General features: G+C 59.3%; 2 protein-coding genes across 2 annotated transcripts; one reads left to right on the top strand and one right to left on the bottom strand.

The window, feature by feature from the left end:
* The first annotated feature begins 5,667 nt into the window (after window positions 1–5,667).
* LOC125686361 (uncharacterized) lies at window positions 5,668–9,280 on the top strand. Its single transcript, XM_048930264.1, has 8 exons — window positions 5,668–5,804; window positions 5,958–6,019; window positions 6,433–6,586; window positions 6,787–7,043; window positions 7,241–7,326; window positions 7,824–7,957; window positions 8,302–8,413; window positions 8,686–9,280. The coding sequence occupies exons 1-8, from the start codon at window positions 5,696–5,698 to the stop codon at window positions 9,278–9,280; spliced, it is 1,509 nt and encodes a 502-aa protein (XP_048786221.1). The 5' UTR covers window positions 5,668–5,695.
* A 3,160-nt stretch (window positions 9,281–12,440) lies between these two features.
* LOC125686365 (zinc finger CCCH domain-containing protein 11A-like) lies at window positions 12,441–15,052 on the bottom strand. Its single transcript, XM_048930269.1, has 7 exons — window positions 15,038–15,052; window positions 14,627–14,750; window positions 14,086–14,148; window positions 13,753–13,836; window positions 13,132–13,470; window positions 12,724–12,800; window positions 12,441–12,600 (listed from the first exon to the last, which is right to left on the bottom strand). The coding sequence occupies exons 1-7, from the start codon at window positions 15,050–15,052 to the stop codon at window positions 12,544–12,546; spliced, it is 759 nt and encodes a 252-aa protein (XP_048786226.1). The 3' UTR covers window positions 12,441–12,543.
* Between the last annotated feature and the right edge of the window lie 926 nt (window positions 15,053–15,978).

Here is a 15,978-nt window from a genome sequence, read left to right as displayed (position 1 = left end):
TAGGGACCCCACAGGGACCAAGAGGGACACATAGGGACCCGATAGGGACACAGAGGGACACAGAGAGACCCCACAGAGACCCAAAAGGGACACAGAGAGACTCCATAGGGACCCATAGGGACACAAAGGGGCACATAGGGACCCCACTGGGACTCAGAGAGACCCATTGGAGACTCCATAGAGGCCCCATAGGGACACGCAGGGACCCCATAGGGACCCATTAGGGACCCCAGAGGGACACGTATGGACACACAGAGGCCACATAGAGACAGAGGGAGACCCCATAGGGACCCCATGGGGACAGAAAGAGACCCCGCAAGACCCCATAGGGACACGTAGGGACCTCATAGGGACCACAGGGACACAGAGAAACCCATTGGAGACGCCATGGAGGCCCCATAGGAACACAGACGGCAGAGAGACCCCATAGGGACCCCACATGGACACATAGGGACACCATTGTTGTCAGCAACTGTGAGACTGCGAGATCCCCCCGCGGGGTGTGACGCGTTAGGCCCTCTCCCTGCTCTATGATAGATGGGTGGTTCGTGCCCTTAGGGGCGTAAACGAAGCACTTAGGCTATATAAGCTAGTGTATACGTGTAATAAACGCCATTTGCTGCTCATCACATTGGTGTCACCTCAGTAGTTGGCCCAGCTACGGTCTCCCAGGGAAGCGGAACGGGCGTTTACTGCAACAAGTGTTGACCCCGACCGCCGTGATACCTGGGGGTGAGTCAGCTGTTCTGTAGGATCCCACTGCAGAGCGGTAAATTCAAATCCGCGGAGTGGTGGAAGCCCAGGGACGGGGAGGAGTGCGCATTACTCCTTGTCAGGCAGGAGGCTCGGGAAAAGGAGCCAGGATCCCTCTGGCACTAGGGGAAACGGCAGGAGAAGGCCAGACATACGTTCGGCCAGAGGCGTTATGGAAGCCGTCATAAAGGTGATTCTTCATGCATGCAAAATTTATTGCGGGAAAAATGTTCCTTCTAAGAAGGAGGTTTCAGCGACACTCTCGTTGCTGGAGAAGGAGGGGCTATTATCATCCCCTTCTGACTTATATGATCCTGATAATTGGGATTCATTTACTGCTGTGCTCTCACAGAGGGCAATGTCCACTCAAAAAGTTGCGGAGTTTAAAGTGTGGGGATTAATTTTGACAGCTCTTAGGAAAGCGAAAGAGGAGAAGATTGCAGGTGACCGTGCTAGGGATCTGCTGGGGTTAGGGCCGGGGGGGGTCTTGTCTCCCCTACAGGTTCGCTGGAGGGCAAGATGGCGCTGACTCCTTCGGCCCCACCAGAAACAACGACCCTGGGGATAAAGAAGAACGAAGCGGAGCAGGAACAATCACACCATAAAGAGGAGGACCCACCTCCTTACCCGGCTTGCAGCTTATATCCTTCACTTAAGCCCTTCAAAGATAAAGGGGGAGGGGGGCCTGCGGAGGAATGCGGTATAACTTCTGGCACAGCTGATAAGAGGGTCCTTGGAGAGGGAGAGATGTCTGGAGGAGTTGTGGTGCGACCTGTGGAATGCGGCAGCGGGGGCGGGACTCACCTACTGCCCGATTCCGCTTGCTATGGCGGCCACCCCCTGAGGGGCGTGGATTGTCCCGCGCCGCTTTGCTGTGGGGGGGGCGTTCCGACGGGGATGGCCCCGGGGTCCGCTCAGGAGGGGCGTGGTCCCATATCGACAGCTCCATGGGGCCCGCCTACCCTCACTGATTGGGCTCGTGTGAGAGAAGACATACGGGCTGCAGATCCGGCAGGTACCGCGCTTACTCTCCCGGTGGTGGTAAAACCAGAGGGTGCAGCTTGGACTCCTTTGGATTCCAAAGCGATTACTCGCCTCTCGGATTTAGTTAAAAGCAAAGGTCTGCATTCCCCTGTTACCATGGCAGCGGTGGAAGCTCTCATGGCTTCTAGTCTCTTGCCACACGATGTGGTGAACCTTATGCATGTTATTCTTGAGCCTGTACAATACACCCTGTGGTATGATGAATGGAATAGACTACTTCAAGCTGTGGTGGCTGCTGCCACCCGTGACCCCCACCATCCAGCCAACGGCCAGCGCAGAGGCGATAGAACTAATCTTGCACGTCTTCAGGGCCTGGCAGATGGAATGGTGGGATCCCCGGAGGGCAAAGCAACATTGCTTAGAGCAGGAGAGCTGGCAGCCGTTACAACTGCGGCCCTTCAAGCCCTGCGAGAATTGGCTAAGGTTGCGGAACCTGTGCTTCCGTGGGCAGACATCAAGCAGGGCCCCTCTGAGTCATTTTCTGACTTTGCGAATCCGTGCAGTGGAGGGATCTGATCTCCCACGGGAGGTCCAATCCCCAGTCATAATGGATTGTCTTAAGCAGAAATCGTTGCCAGACATCCAGCAAATCATCAGAGCAGCGCCGGGAACTCTAACTACCCCAGGGGAGCTTATTAAGTATGTGTTAGATCATCAGAGGGCCACACCATTAACTTATGAGGGACTAGCAGCCGCCATGCAGGGAATGGCCGCTTCGGTTAGTTCTGCGGTTAAGACCACGGTGATGTCAGCTACTCGGGTCGGGGAAGAAAGGGATAAAGGCCCGTGCTTTAAGTGTAGGCATTAGAATGGGTTCCCTTCATGGACAGGTGGCCAGATTGAGGCCTGGAGAACAAGCAATTCCATACAGCGGGTTTGTGAGAGCAATGCTCTCAAGGCTTGAGACATCTGCCTTGATACTGAACAGACGTTTGTTATTTTTGAAGTACGTTCCAACAGGTACCTGAGACAATGTTGGTATATATTGGGCATAGGTAGTGCCACTAGAGCTATCAGCAATCACTCTAATCAGTAATCTCTAATCTCTTTGTCTATAACTTCACCAGTATCGTAGGCTTTAATTGTTAAGTGTCGGTAACATCACATCAGTTCTTGCAGGCTACCTACACGGTGATTCAAGACCTATCACCTACTCCAAGTGGAATGAATTTCGCTTTGGTAAGGAAGCTTCTGCAACATGAGGGTTTGTACCAACTGCTAAAACGCGTCAGAGATAATGGACAGAAAACCTTGATCACTGTTCACCACGACACAAGAGAGAGACATCACATCTGAGAGCAAAGAAGGACGGAGAACACCACTGACGGGAAGTGCTTCTGAGATGGTCCATCAAAGCGACGGGAATGTTTAACTCTGCTTAACTCTATTCTATATTCGGTTATAGTTGCACTAAGTCTAATATTAACACGCTTCATACTTATGGGTATATTACATATATAAGTATGGTTGAAGACATTAGGATAATTAAGTTAGGAGGTTGTCATTAGGTTAATAGGTTATAGAGTTATTAGGGTAGGATTATTTTGCGAATCGGGATGTAACGGGGCAAAGCTTAACCGAGAGGACAATGGCATGTATAGGCGCAGTGCGGGGATTTTGGGGTGTACGGGTTAGGGTCCTCTTGAGTTGTAGTAGACTTTCTTGAGCATGGAGAGGGGGGAGATGTTGTCAGCAACTGCGAGGCTGCGAGACCCCCCCGCGGGGTGTGACGCGTTAGGCCCTCTCCCTGCTCTATGATAGATGGGTGGTTCGTGCCCTTAGGGGCATAAACGAAGCACTTAGGCTATATAAGCTAGTGAATACGTGTAATAAACGCCATTTGCTGCTCATCACAGTGGTGTCACCTCAGTAACTGGCCAAGCTGCAGTCTCCCCGGGGAGCAGAACGGGCGCATACTGCAACACATGGGGACCCGTAGGGGGCGTTCGCAACCCATTAGGATACATAGGGCGCCATGGGGACCCATAGGGTGCCTTAAGGAGCCACTAGCATACCATAGGTTGCCATGGAGACCCATTAGGATCCATAGGGTGCCACGGGGACTCTAGGGTGCCTTAGGTACCCAATAGTATCCATTGGATGCCTTAGGGACCCACTATGATCCACAGGGTGCCATAAGGTCCCATAAGGATCCTCAGGGTGCCTTAGGAGCATTAGGACCCATCAGGCGCCTTAGGACCTCTAGGGTGCCTTAGGGAATTGTTTGGATTTATAGGGTGCCACAGGGAAATGTAGGGTGCCTTAGGGAACCACTAGGATCCATAGGGTGTAATGGGGACCCTTAGGGTGCTTTAGGGTCCCATTAGGATCCATAGGGTGCCATGGGGACCTGTAGGGTGCCTTAGGGAGCCATTAGGATCCATGGGGTGCCAAGGGAACCTATTAGGATCCTTAGGGTGCATAGGAACCCATAGAATGCCTTGGGGACCTATTAGCATCCGTAGGCTGCCATGGGGACCCGAAGGGGGCGTTCGCAACCCATTAGGATCCGTAGGATGCCATGGGGACACATAGGATGCCTTAGGCAGCCACTAGCATACCATAGGGTGCCATGGAGGCCCATTAGGATCCATAGGGTGCCTTAGGGATCCGTAGGATGCCTTAGGGACCCATTAGGACCCATAGGGTGTCTTAGAAACCCATTAGGTTCCATAGGGTGCTATGGGGACAGTAGTGTGCCTCAGGGACCCATTAGGACCCATAGGGTGCCTAAGGGACCCATTAGGATTCATAGGGTAATATGGTGACCCATTAGGATTCATACGGTTCCAGGGGAACCGGTTAGGATCAATATGGTACCATGGTGACCCATAGGGTGTCTTAGGGACCCACTAGGATTCATAGGGTGCCATGGGGATCCATTAGAATCCATGGGGTGCCATGGGGACTTCTAGGGTGCCTTAGGGAACTATTACGATCCATAGGGTGCCATAGGGACCCATTCGGATCCATAGGGTGCCATGGGGACCCACTAGGATCCATGGGGTGCCATAGGGTCCCGTTAGGATCCTCCGGGTGCCTTATGGACCATTAGAATCCGTAGGGTGCTATGGGGACCGTAGGGTGACTTAGAGACCTATTAGGACCCTTAGGGTGCCATGGGGACCCATAGGGATCCATAGGGTGTCTTAGGGACCCTTTAGCATCCATAGGGTGCCAGGGGAACCTGTTAGGACCCATAGGGTGCCACGGGGACCCATTGGGTGTTTTGGAGAACCATTAGGATCCATAGGGTGCCAGGGAAAGCCATAGGGTGCTTTAGAGACCCTTTGGGATCCTCAGGGTGACATGGTGTCCTGTAGGGTGCTTTAGGGACCCATTAGGATCCTTAGGGTACCAGGGGGACCCATTAGGATCCATAGAGTGCTATGGGGACCTGTAGGGTGCCTTAGGGATGCATTAGGATTTATAGGGTGCCATGCGGACCTACGAGGCTCCCTAGTCCACCCTTGGGTGCCATAAGTATCCATAGGGTGCCATGGGGACCCGTAGAGGCCACACCTCGAACGCTGTGTTCAGTTTTGGGCCCCTCACTGCAGGAAAGATGTTGAGGCCCCAGTGTGCAGAGAAGGGCAACGAAAGTGGTGAGGGGTCTGGAGCACAGGGCTGCTGAGGATGCCGATGGCATGGCGAGCAGAGGAACGAAGGGAGAGCAGGCAGAGGGGGGCCGGCACTCCCAGCCGGGCCGGGCAGCAGCTGCCGCCGCCAGCATCACAATGGGCAGCGGCCAGCACCGGCCGCACCGTCATGGCGTCGCCGCGACAACGTTTGTGACACGGGCGCCCAGGGGGGTATAAAGGCGGAGCGCGGCGGCGGGTCCCGCATCCTGGAGGAGCATCTGTCCGAGAGCAGACGCGTCCGCAGGAGGAGCTCCAGCATGGCTGGCGCGAACGAGGAGCGAGCCGCCGGCACGAGGCGGAACAGGAGGAGCGAGGCCGGCCCCGCAGCGGGGCGCGCCTCCAGACCCATGGACACGAACAGCAAAGGTGTGCAGGGCTGCGGCCAGCTTGGAGCGGGGCTGCGGCCGCCCTTGGTGCAGAGACGGCGCATCGCTCTGCCGCCCCGCTCCCGCCTGGCAGCCGGAGGGGCGCCGGGCAGCGGCGGATCGGAGCGTGACCTGCTTTTCCTCTGTCCTGCAGTGCGAGTCGCCGTCTGGGACGCGGTGGCCGCCTACGTCCGGGAGCAGCTCGTGGCACACAAGGTGCGTTGGCCGGCGGTTCCTCCTCTCCCCGTCCGGCCTGGGCTTCCTCTGAGGCTTCCCCTGCATACGCAGCGGGAGACTCCCCCCGCACTTCTCTCCTGGGCGTCCCACGGGCTCCCTGCAGACGCACGATCCCTCGTGCCGGGCGCTGTCGGATCTCGGGGCCGATGCCACTCTCTGGAAGCCTCTGGATCCTGCGAGGCCGCTTCCACCCCGCCTGCTGTGCCGCATCTGGGAGGGCGAGGGGCAGGAGAGCGCCGTGCGGCCCTTCCCAAAGCCGTTCCCACGCCCCGGCTCGTGCCTCTGAGCGGCGGCAGAGGCTCCTGAGCTCTGTCCCTGCGTCGGAGCCCCTGCGCCTCTTCCCCCTGGCCGGCCCGTAACCCTTCTGCCCTGCTTTTCTCTTCCGCCCACAGGGGGTCTGGATTCCCACCTTCGGCTCCTTTGACACCGTCTCCAAAGACGTCTGGACCGAGGACGGGACCGTGACTCTGCGGTGGCCCGTGTTCCACCTGGCCGCCAACCTCATGGCCACGCACCACCTCAAGGCCCGCAGGGAGCCCCTGCCAGGTAGGAGGGGGGATTCCGCTGCTTCCGGCTGCGTGGACGGGGCCGACGGCCACCACCTCTGTGCCCACCAGCAAAGCTCCCCCTCTGAGGAGCCTGTCCAAACGCGGGGCCATTCCGGCTGAGGTCCACCAGCAGCTCTTCTAGGGAAGCGCCTGTGGGAAACCAACCCTGCCGTCAATTCTGTCCCTCACATCTTTCAGTGCACAGGAAGTTGGAGCCGCTGAGATACAGCAGAGCGGCCGCAGGCGCCGCCGTGAGCTGGGAGAGCGTGAAGACCGGCATCCAGAGCACCGTGTCCATGCTCTCCGGCTGCCTGCGGGACGGGCAGAACGTGGCCGTCGTGCTGAAGGACATCGGCGTGCTGCTCATAGACGGGCTGACGTTCCACATGAGATTCTACTACAGCTTCCTGGAGCAGCTGTCTGGGAAAGAGGAGCTCAGCAGAGCTGCTCTCAAGGTGAGCCGCCGTTTCTGCGCGGCCCAGGCGGAGCCGCGACCTCGCGGTGCCCGCATGCGGCCCACCAGGAGCTGCCGGCCGCTCGGGCCGTGCGAGTGCCGAGCTGCTGCCGGCTCTCCCTGCCTCGGGCTCCCCGCGTCCCCGGCGCCTCAGCCGTGACCAGGACGTCCCACCTCCTCCCTGTTTCTCCCCCACAGGCCCCCTGGCTGCTGAACGCGGTGGTGTCCCCGGCGGCACCGGTGGCCTCCCTGGCGCTCTCCGGCTGCCTCGTCGTCTTTCCCATGTGAGTGCGTTGGTGGCGGTGGCTGCTGCCTGGTGCGGCCGCTCGGCTCTCGTTGCGCAGCACTTGTTCCTCGTGTCCGTGCCCGTCCTGCCCGTGAGCGTGTGTCGTGGGATCGCAGACTGAGCTGGGCTGGACGGAACCCCGAAAGGCACTTCGCCCACCCCCCTGCGGGGAACAGGGACCCCAGAGGAGGTTGCTCTGAGCCTGGTCCAGCAGGCCTCGACTGCCCGTCTGGGTGTCCACCAGCTCTCTGGGCAAGATGCTGCGGTGCCTCGCCGCCCTTCTGTCCAGCGCTCCTTCCTTACGTCCGACCCAAACCTTCCCTCCTGCCCTTGGAAGCTATTTCCCCTGCCCCCGTCCCGATGAACCCTGCTCGAGGCTTTAGAAAGCAGCGTGCTGCACGCAGCGTGACAACATGCCTGGGAGCAGACGGCCAGAGAGCAGCAAGGAGCGCTGGAGCGCTGCGTCACACCGCTCCGTCTTCTCCTCTCGCGCAGGTGTCACATGGAGTTGGTGCCCAAAGCACCGCCCACAACGCGCCGCAAGGCCTCAGCGAGCCTCTCTGGTCGGGAGAAAACAAAGCAAGACGACGCTTTGCCACCTCTCCCACCTCTCGACCAGGGCAAGACAGGTAAAGCAGCCACCGGCTCCTTCCCGCGGCACGGGCAGCCAAGCGGAGCTGGGAAATGCCCCGCTGACCATCAGCCCAGGGCTCTGATGGCGGCACAGCTTCCCGCCAGCTCAGCACGGCCCCGAAGCCATCGGCCCCCGGCCCCTTCCCATCAGTGACTGCCGGCCTCTCCCAAACGAAGGCGCTGGCTGTGCCGTGCCCCCTGCCCCGGCTTGGCCCGGGCGGATCTCAGGCCCTGCCCTCCCCCGACGGAAGGATCCGGCCCCCAAAAGTCACCCCGCCACCTCGTCGTCGCCCCCCGGCTCCTCTTTCCCAAAGCCGACGCCTCCCCTTCCCCATTGCAGTGAGATTTGCTGCCCGGCCGACCTTCATCAAGCGGCTGAGCTCGGACAGCATGGATGGAGAACGGCTCCGGCGGATCAGGAGCTTGCTGCTGAAGAAGAGCTCCAGGGCCAGGTGAGGCTGGAGGCTCCGGGCTGCCGTGCGCACAGGGGCGACCCGACGAGAGCCCATTCCCCAGCCCCAAAGGGTCCCTGTTGGTGGGGATGAGGACCGGGACCCCCCGGCTCACAGGGCCGCCCCTCTGCGCGTCTCGGGAGCCGCAGGGCAGCCGGCGAGCAGCCTGTGGGCAGGGCTATGTTGCGGCCCAGGCTCCCGGCTCAGGCTGGCGGCGTGCGGCCCAAAGCCATCGACCACTCACGCGGCCCCCTCCCGCTCTGTCCTTCCAGTCTGCTGCCACCGATCCGGCCGCTGCCCGAAGCCCAGGAGCAGCCGGTGAGCTGCCAGCCGCAGGGGGAGGCAGGAACGTGGAGCCAGGAAGAGCTGCGCCGAGCACCGGGAGGCAAACACGTGAGATTCCCCGAGGAACTGGAAGCAGGAAAAGCCCATCGTGCGGGTGTGGCGCGAATCCTGCCGGTGGCCAAGCACTCGCCCTCTCAGATCACCTTGAGGACAGCAGCGTTGCAAGGAGGTTCCCGAAGATCTGCCTCCAGGGCTGCGTTCACAGAGCCGCACGGCAGAGCATCCAGGCTCCCGCTGACGTGTGACTCGGTGTGGCTCCTCAGGCAGAGGGTGATGAAGAAGAGGGCGGCGCAGGAAGCGCTGGAGCGGGCGGCAGCATCAGCGCCTCGTGCGGAGCCCAGGCTGCCCGAGGAGCCTCCCGTCCGCCGCTCTGGATCGCTGCCGCCCATACGGGAAGAAACGGAGGCTCCCGAGAGTCAGGCTGCGCAGAGCGAGGCCCCCCCCCACAGGAGGTGCCCCACGCTGGCCATGCTGATGCAGGCATGGTGCGCCCAGTGCAGAGGCCGCAGAACAGAGGCGTGAATCCCAGCCGCAGCGCATCTCCGACGCAAGCGGGCTGCCCAGGGCCCCGTCCGACCCGGCCTCCAGGGACGGGGCACCCGCAGCCTCTCTGGGCGTTCGGTTCCCGCAGCGCTGCGCACAGCGATCCGACCCGACATCCCATCTTCCACTCGGCACCACTTCCCTTGGCTGACCATCAGCCACGCCATCAGAGCCGACTCCCCTCCCGTCCGCAGGCTCCCTTTCGGGATGGAAGGCTGCGACGCCGTCACCCCGCAGCCTTCCCTTCTGCAGACCAACCGAGGAGACCTGGAGCGAAATGTCGAGGGGCAGAACCATCAATAAACATCCTTTCAACATCCCCACACTGCCTGCGATGGCGTCACTGCGTCTGTTTGCGCCGGTGGAGGGAGAAAGCATTGCGGGAGGGCATCAGAGCGTCCATCAGAGCCTGTGGGCAGACATGGGACCCCACAGAGACCCCCTAGGGACAAAGAGGGAGACATAGAGACCCAACAGGGACACAGAGAGACCCCACAGGGACAGCATAGGGACAGACAGGGACCCCATAGGGACCCCATAGGGATACATAGAGACATCAAAGGGACACATAGGGACCCAGTAGGGACACAGAGAAATCATATGGAGACCCCACAGGGACACACAGGGACACAGAGAGCCCCCATAGGGAAAGACACCCATAGAGACCCCATAGGCAGACAACCAGGCTGCCGCTTCGGGCACGGCAGCCAGGCGGGATCTGCTCCGGCAGGGCGGCCTGGGCCTCGCACTGCCTTCCTGAGCGGGCAGCCGGCTCCTAGCCTGGCCGGGTGGCTGCTGGCCTGTCCGGGCTACCCAGGCCAGCCGGCTCTTGCCTGCCACGGTCCCCCGGCCGGCCCGGAGGGCTCCAGAAGAGCAGAGCTACACGGGCCGGCCGGCCACCGCCTTTCGCCTGGCTGCGCTGCCCTGAGCGGCCCGCCGGCTTCCGGCCTGGCCCAGCTGGCTGCCAGGGGGCTTCGGGCCTCCTAAGGGTTCCCCAGGTCAGCGCTTTGAGGGCTGCTTCGGCCCGGTTCTGCGACCTGCGGGGCGGAGGGACGTCGCAGAATCCGCGCCTCCGGAAAAAGGGGACCCCAACAGAATGAAAAGCAGCGGCAACGGCCTGAGGAGAAGCCAAGGGATTGCTCAGAACGCCAGGTAACACGTCGCCATGCAGCGTCATGAGAATTGGCAGCCGCGAGTCCAATGGAACGGGAGAACGTCCGACAGGACAGGCCTCACCATGAGGCACAGCGCAGCTGAGCAGCAGGGAGACGAAGAAGAGCCGACGAAGAAGAGCGGGCGAAGAAGAGCACGGGGTGACCTGCAGGAGCTCTGCTGCCTCCGTGAGCACAGAGTGCCCTGGGAACGCAGCTCTGCTCCTGCTCTGCAGCTCTGCTTCTCCTCTGGGGTCCCGATGGGGGATCTAGGGGGTCTTTATGCGTCTCTATGGGGCTCCCTGTGTCCCTATGGGTCCCTGTGGGTCCCTATCGGATCTCTATGGGGTCCCTGTGGGTTGTCTGTTTGTCACTATGGGGTCTCTCTGTGTCCCTACAGGAACCCTATGGGGTCTCTTTGGGGTCCCTATGGGGTCCCTATGGGTTCTTTATGTGTCTCTATGGGGCTCGATGTGTCCCTATGGGGTCCCTATGGGGTCTCTCTGTGTCCCTATGGGGTCCCCATGTTTCCCTATGGGGTCCTCCTGTGGGTCCCTGTATTTTCCTATGGGGTCCCTATGCTATGGGGTCTGTCTGTGTCCCTATGTGTCCCTTGGGGTCCCTATGGGGTCCCTATGGGGACTCTATGGGACCCCTAAGGTTTGTCCCTTTGTCCCTCTGGGATCCCTATGTGTCACTGTGTGTCTCTATGGGTCCCTATTGGGTCTCTCTTTGTCCCTATGTGTCTCCATGTATCTCTATCGGCTGGCTCCCTATGAGGTCTCTCTGTGTCCCTATGGGGTCCCTATGGGGTATCTAAGGGGTCTTTATGCGTCTCTATGGGGCACGATGTGTCCCCCTGGGGACCCTATGGGGTCCCTATTTGTCCCTAGGTGTCCCTATGGGAACTCTATGGGGTCCCTATGGGTTGTCCGTGTGTCCCTATTGGGTCTCTCTGTGTTCCTATGGGGTCTCTCCTCCCTCACAGGCAGCCGTTCCCCCTCCTGTTTATACACTTCCTTCAAGCACTGCAAGGCCACCATGAGGTCTCCCTGGAGCCTTGTCTTCTCCAAGCTAAACAAGCCCAGCTCCCTCAGCCTTTCCTCATAGCAGAGGTGCTCCAGCCCTCTGATCATCTTAGAGGTGATGCTGCATATCAGTGTGCATTGCACGAGGGTGTTTGCACGTGAATGTCACTTTTGCACGTTTGTGTGTGTGTGCACGGCTGTGTGCAGGGCTGCAGCTGCGCTCGTGTCTTCATGCGTGTTGCTGTGCAATGGGGTGGGTTTGCACACGGGTGTGTGTGTGCGCGAACACGGGGCTGTGCATCGAGGTCTTTGCACAAGGCTGTGTGGTTTTGCACACGGTTGTGTGCACACGGATGGAGTGTGCACACAGGGCCGTGCGAGGATGTGCTTGTGCGTGTGGATGCACAGCGGTGTGTGCAGGGAAGTCCTTGCACGTGGGTGTGCGGTTCTGCACAGGGCTGTGCACACAGAGCTGCGTGCAAGGGAGCAGCGGAGGTTCCTGGGAACAGGAGATGCCTGGGAGAGGCAGAACTCACACCAGAGTGCCGGAGAGCACAGGGCCGGGAAGCACAGCTCCGCAGCACTGCGCTGTGCACAGCAGCCTGCAGGATGGCACCGACGGAACCAGGACACGGCGTCACACCAGGCGCTGCAAAGGAAAAGCTCCATCGCAGCCCACACAGGGACAGGCAGGCAGGCGCTGGGGAGGGCTGCACGACAGAGGGGCGCCTTCTGAGCGCCACGACCTGGAGCGCTGTCTGTGAGCAGAGCAGTGCCAGGATGGCAGCGTGGCGGTCCTAAGTGCAGAGATGCTGCTCTGGACCAACAGCCCAGAGGAAACGCTGTCCTTTTGGGGAACTTGGCTCATTGTACACTCAGCATAAAGCAAAAAGTACTCAGCGCTGCCCTGGGAAACTCAGCAATCTCTACGGCATCGTTCTCTGAGTTAGCATGCCATGTTTTTATTGACTACAACCAAAGTTGGAGTGCCGAGTTGGGCGGCACTCGGAGCGCTGCCCTGCAACGCCGCGCACTGCAGCGCTGCCTGCTGATGCTCCTCCTCTCAGTCGTGCAGCTGCAGCTTCTGCATCATCTCCACCAGGCTGTTCATGGCGGAGGACTGGAAAGAAACAGAGCGAGTGTAGAAACAGGACAGCGCTTCCCTTGGGAAATCTCTTCCATGTCTGACAGACGGAGGCCCTGACAACAACAAGAGCCGCGTCTGTGCTCACCGAGGACTCACCTCTGCACGTGCAGCTGCGGCTCTCAGAGAAGCCTTCTTCAGTTCTGCTCTCCTTTGTTTCTGGCGTTGTCTTCTTGCTATCAGGCAAGAAAAAAAAAAGAGGAATTTCTTTTGTCAACAGCAAAACTGCAGAAACGTGGGTACCGTAAAAGCAGACGGCAGAAAAAAGACAAAGGAAATTGGACGAGGAACCCCCCAGTGAATGACCTTTCCAGTGGGACGTGCAGAAGACCACCATGCAGTTAAAGAGACGGGGTTGCACATTCTGGCACCTGGCTGCCTTCAGACTTGGCAGCCTTCAACCCATTTCCCCTCGACACAAAAGGAAAAGGCAAAGCAGACCCTGAACAAACTCAGCGTGCTGGCAAAGGGCAGCAGCTCAGCACAGCGGTACACAGCCCTGCTCACCTCTGCGCCCGGAGCTCCGCGCTGCGGCAGGCCCAGGCTGCGCTGCTGGAGCCGGCACGCTGCCTCCGCTCTCAGCCCTCGCTCTCTTGTGGGCAGGCAGCTGCGCTGCTGCTGGTGTCCCTTCCTCCAAGGCCTTGCGTTTGCATCCAGCCTGGGCCTTGCCGACGGAGCGGGGGCACGCGGCAGGGGAAGCTCTTCCCCCTGTGCTGGGACCTGCTCTGCCAGGAAGCCCTCCAGCCTGGAGAGGAGCTGGAGCTCTCTCAGGGAGACAAGCTCTCTCGGAACGCCCCTGCTGCACCACCTTCACGTGGAGATGGCCGTTTGGCTCAGCACCGATCTCTGTGAAAAGACAAGAAGCAACGAGATTGAACCAGGGCGCACTGCTGCTTTCAGTCTGCAGAATGGGCCGCGATGCTGGGACATCTCATCTGGAGTGTTCACAGTCACGGAGCTTGGGATCTCAGGTGAACTGTGGGCTCCCATTTCTAATCAGTGCAGGAATGCTCACTGTGCTTATGACCACAGCCAGCACACAGTGACAACAGTCCCAGGAAAGAACAGGCACAAAGCCTGATTAGAAAGGCAGTGCACCAAGCCCCGATGCCTGCTGGGTGTCTGTACCTCTCTTGGCTGCCACGTCCCATTCTGTGCTCCTGCCCTGCCTTTCCGCATGGCTGCGCTTCAGAGGGAGGCTGGCCTCAGCTTCTGACAGAAAGAAAGCAGGAAAGACATGAAGAGCAGCTCCTTGGAGGAAGACTTGGGCACAGTCAGACACAAACTGCTGCTCTTCAAGCGCAGTTTCTTCAATTTCCTTTCCACTGCTACAGCGTTGTGCCACTTGTGCAGTCAGCACAGATCTGCAGCGCCCTTTCCTCTCTCCTCCATCACACACAGCCCTGCACGCAGCCCTCCTTAGAGGCAGCACCCGCAGCACAGCTCACAGCAGCTCCTTACCTGCGGAGGCTTTCCGCTTCCCCCCGTGCCCAGCACCATCCCACGGACACGCAGGCTCCGTCCCTGCAACAACAGATCCAGTCTGACTGCACAGACACCAGGAGCAGCGCTGTCCTGTCAGCCCACACCCCCCCCAAATCCAAAAGACGCTGTTCTACAGCCAGAGCAGAAACTGATGTTCAAACTGCACTGCGCTTACACTAAGCACTACTGCTCTCCTTCCTGTCAGATGGCAGCAGAGGAACCCCGGACTGCCTGACAGCTCTGCAGAATGCAGAGCAAAGCTGCACCAGCAAACAAAACGCTACCGGCTGCAAACGTCGAGACACGGATCTCTTGTCCCTAGAGGGAATGCGCTCAGCTCTCAGCAGCACCACTTGCACACAGACTTCTGTCTCGCTGCTGCCATCGGCTGTCGCTGTCGGCCTTTCTCATGCTTCCACCGTGGTTACTGGACATCCCTACAGCACTGCACCCGCTCAGAAGTAACACTCCACATTCATCCCTCCATCCTTCACGACAGAGGACTGCAGAAACTCACTTTTGCGCGGCACTGAGGACGGCCCGTCCCCATCGCGTCCCTCTGTGCGCTGCCAGGCGCCGTGGGATCTCTGGCAGCCTGCTGGCTGCTGCTCCCCAACGCGGGGAACCGCGCCGCGCTGCTTCTGAGGAGAGAAAGAAGAAACGTTGGAGGGAACGGGCAGCCAAGGTTTGCAGACAGCTTCCAGGTCGGGCCAGAGCTGGGACGGCAGAGTGCTGACACCTTCTTCATCACTAAGGGAAAATACGGCCTGAGCCGTGCCCTATATGTTTCCATGGCACCGTATGGCTCCTAACGTGTCCCTAAGGCACCCTGTGTGTCTTCCTGGCACCCTATGGATCCTAATGGGTCCCTAAGGCACCCTATGGGTCCCCATGGCACCCTACAATTCCTAATGGGTCCATAAGGCACCCTAGGGGTCCCCATGGCACCATATGGACTCCAATGGATCCCCATGGCACCCTGAGGCTCCTAACGTGTCCATAAGGCACCCTGTGTGTTCTTGTGGTATCCTATGGGCCCCCCTGGCACCCTACAAATCCTAATGGCTCCCTAAGGCACCCTAGGGGTCCCCATGGCACCATATGGATCCTAATGGGTCCCCATGGCACCCTTCAAATCCTAATGAGTCACTAAGGCACCCTGTGGGTCCCCGTGGCACCCTATTGATCCTAATGGATTTCTAAGGCATCCTATGGGTCCCCCATGGCACCTTATGGATCCAAATGGGTCCCTAAGGCACTCTGTGTGTCCCCGTGGAATCCTATGCATCCTAACGAGTCCCTCAGGCACCCTATGGGTCCCCATAGCACCCTATGGATTCTAATGGGTCTCTAAGGCACCCTATATGTTTCCAAGGCACTGTATGGCTCCTAACGTGTCCCTAAGGCACCCTGTGTGTCCTCATGGCACCCTATGGATCCTAATGGCTCCCTAAGGCACCCTGTGTGTCCCCATGGCACCCTATGGATCCGAATGAGTCCCTAAGGCACCCTATGGGTCCTCATGGCACCCGATGCATCCTACTGGCTCCCTAAGGCACTCTGTGTGTCCCCGTGGAACCCTATGCATCCTAACAAGTCCCTAAGGCACCCTATATGTCCCCATAGCACCCTATGGATTCTAATGGGTCCCTAAGGCACCCTATATGTTTACATGGCACCCTATGGTTCCTAACGTGTCCCTAAGGCACCCTGTGTGTTCTCGTGGCAACCTATGGGACCCCCTGGCACTTTATGGATCCTCATGTGTCCCTAAGGCACCCTATGGGTCCCCCTGGCACCCTACAAATCCTAGTGGGTCCATAAGGCACCCTACGGGTCTCCATGGCACCATATGGATCCTAATGGGTC

This window comes from Lagopus muta, chromosome 36 (genome assembly GCF_023343835.1).
Source record: "Lagopus muta isolate bLagMut1 chromosome 36, bLagMut1 primary, whole genome shotgun sequence".
Lineage (NCBI taxonomy): Eukaryota > Metazoa > Chordata > Aves > Galliformes > Phasianidae > Lagopus > Lagopus muta.
The sequence above is the reverse complement of the archived record's forward strand: the minus strand, read 5'-3'. Positions and strand labels throughout refer to the sequence as shown.

Bases quoted from the DNA above. Each gene is read 5' to 3' on its own strand.
- LOC125686361 (XM_048930264.1), top strand. From the start codon at position 5,696: ATGGCTGGCGCGAACGAGGAGCGAGCCGCCGGCACGAGGCGGAACAGG. The intron at 6,587-6,786 runs GTAGGAGGGGGG...CACATCTTTCAG, and splicing joins CCGCAGGGAGCCCCTGCCAG to TGCACAGGAAGTTGGAGCCG. The intron at 7,044-7,240 runs GTGAGCCGCCGT...TCTCCCCCACAG, and splicing joins TCAGCAGAGCTGCTCTCAAG to GCCCCCTGGCTGCTGAACGC.
- LOC125686365 (XM_048930269.1), bottom strand. The intron at 13,837-14,085 runs GTAAGGAGCTGC...TCTTTCTGTCAG, and splicing joins GAAGCGGAAAGCCTCCGCAG to AAGCTGAGGCCAGCCTCCCT. The intron at 12,601-12,723 runs GTGAGTCCTCGG...GTTTCTTTCCAG, and splicing joins CCGCAGCTGCACGTGCAGAG to TCCTCCGCCATGAACAGCCT.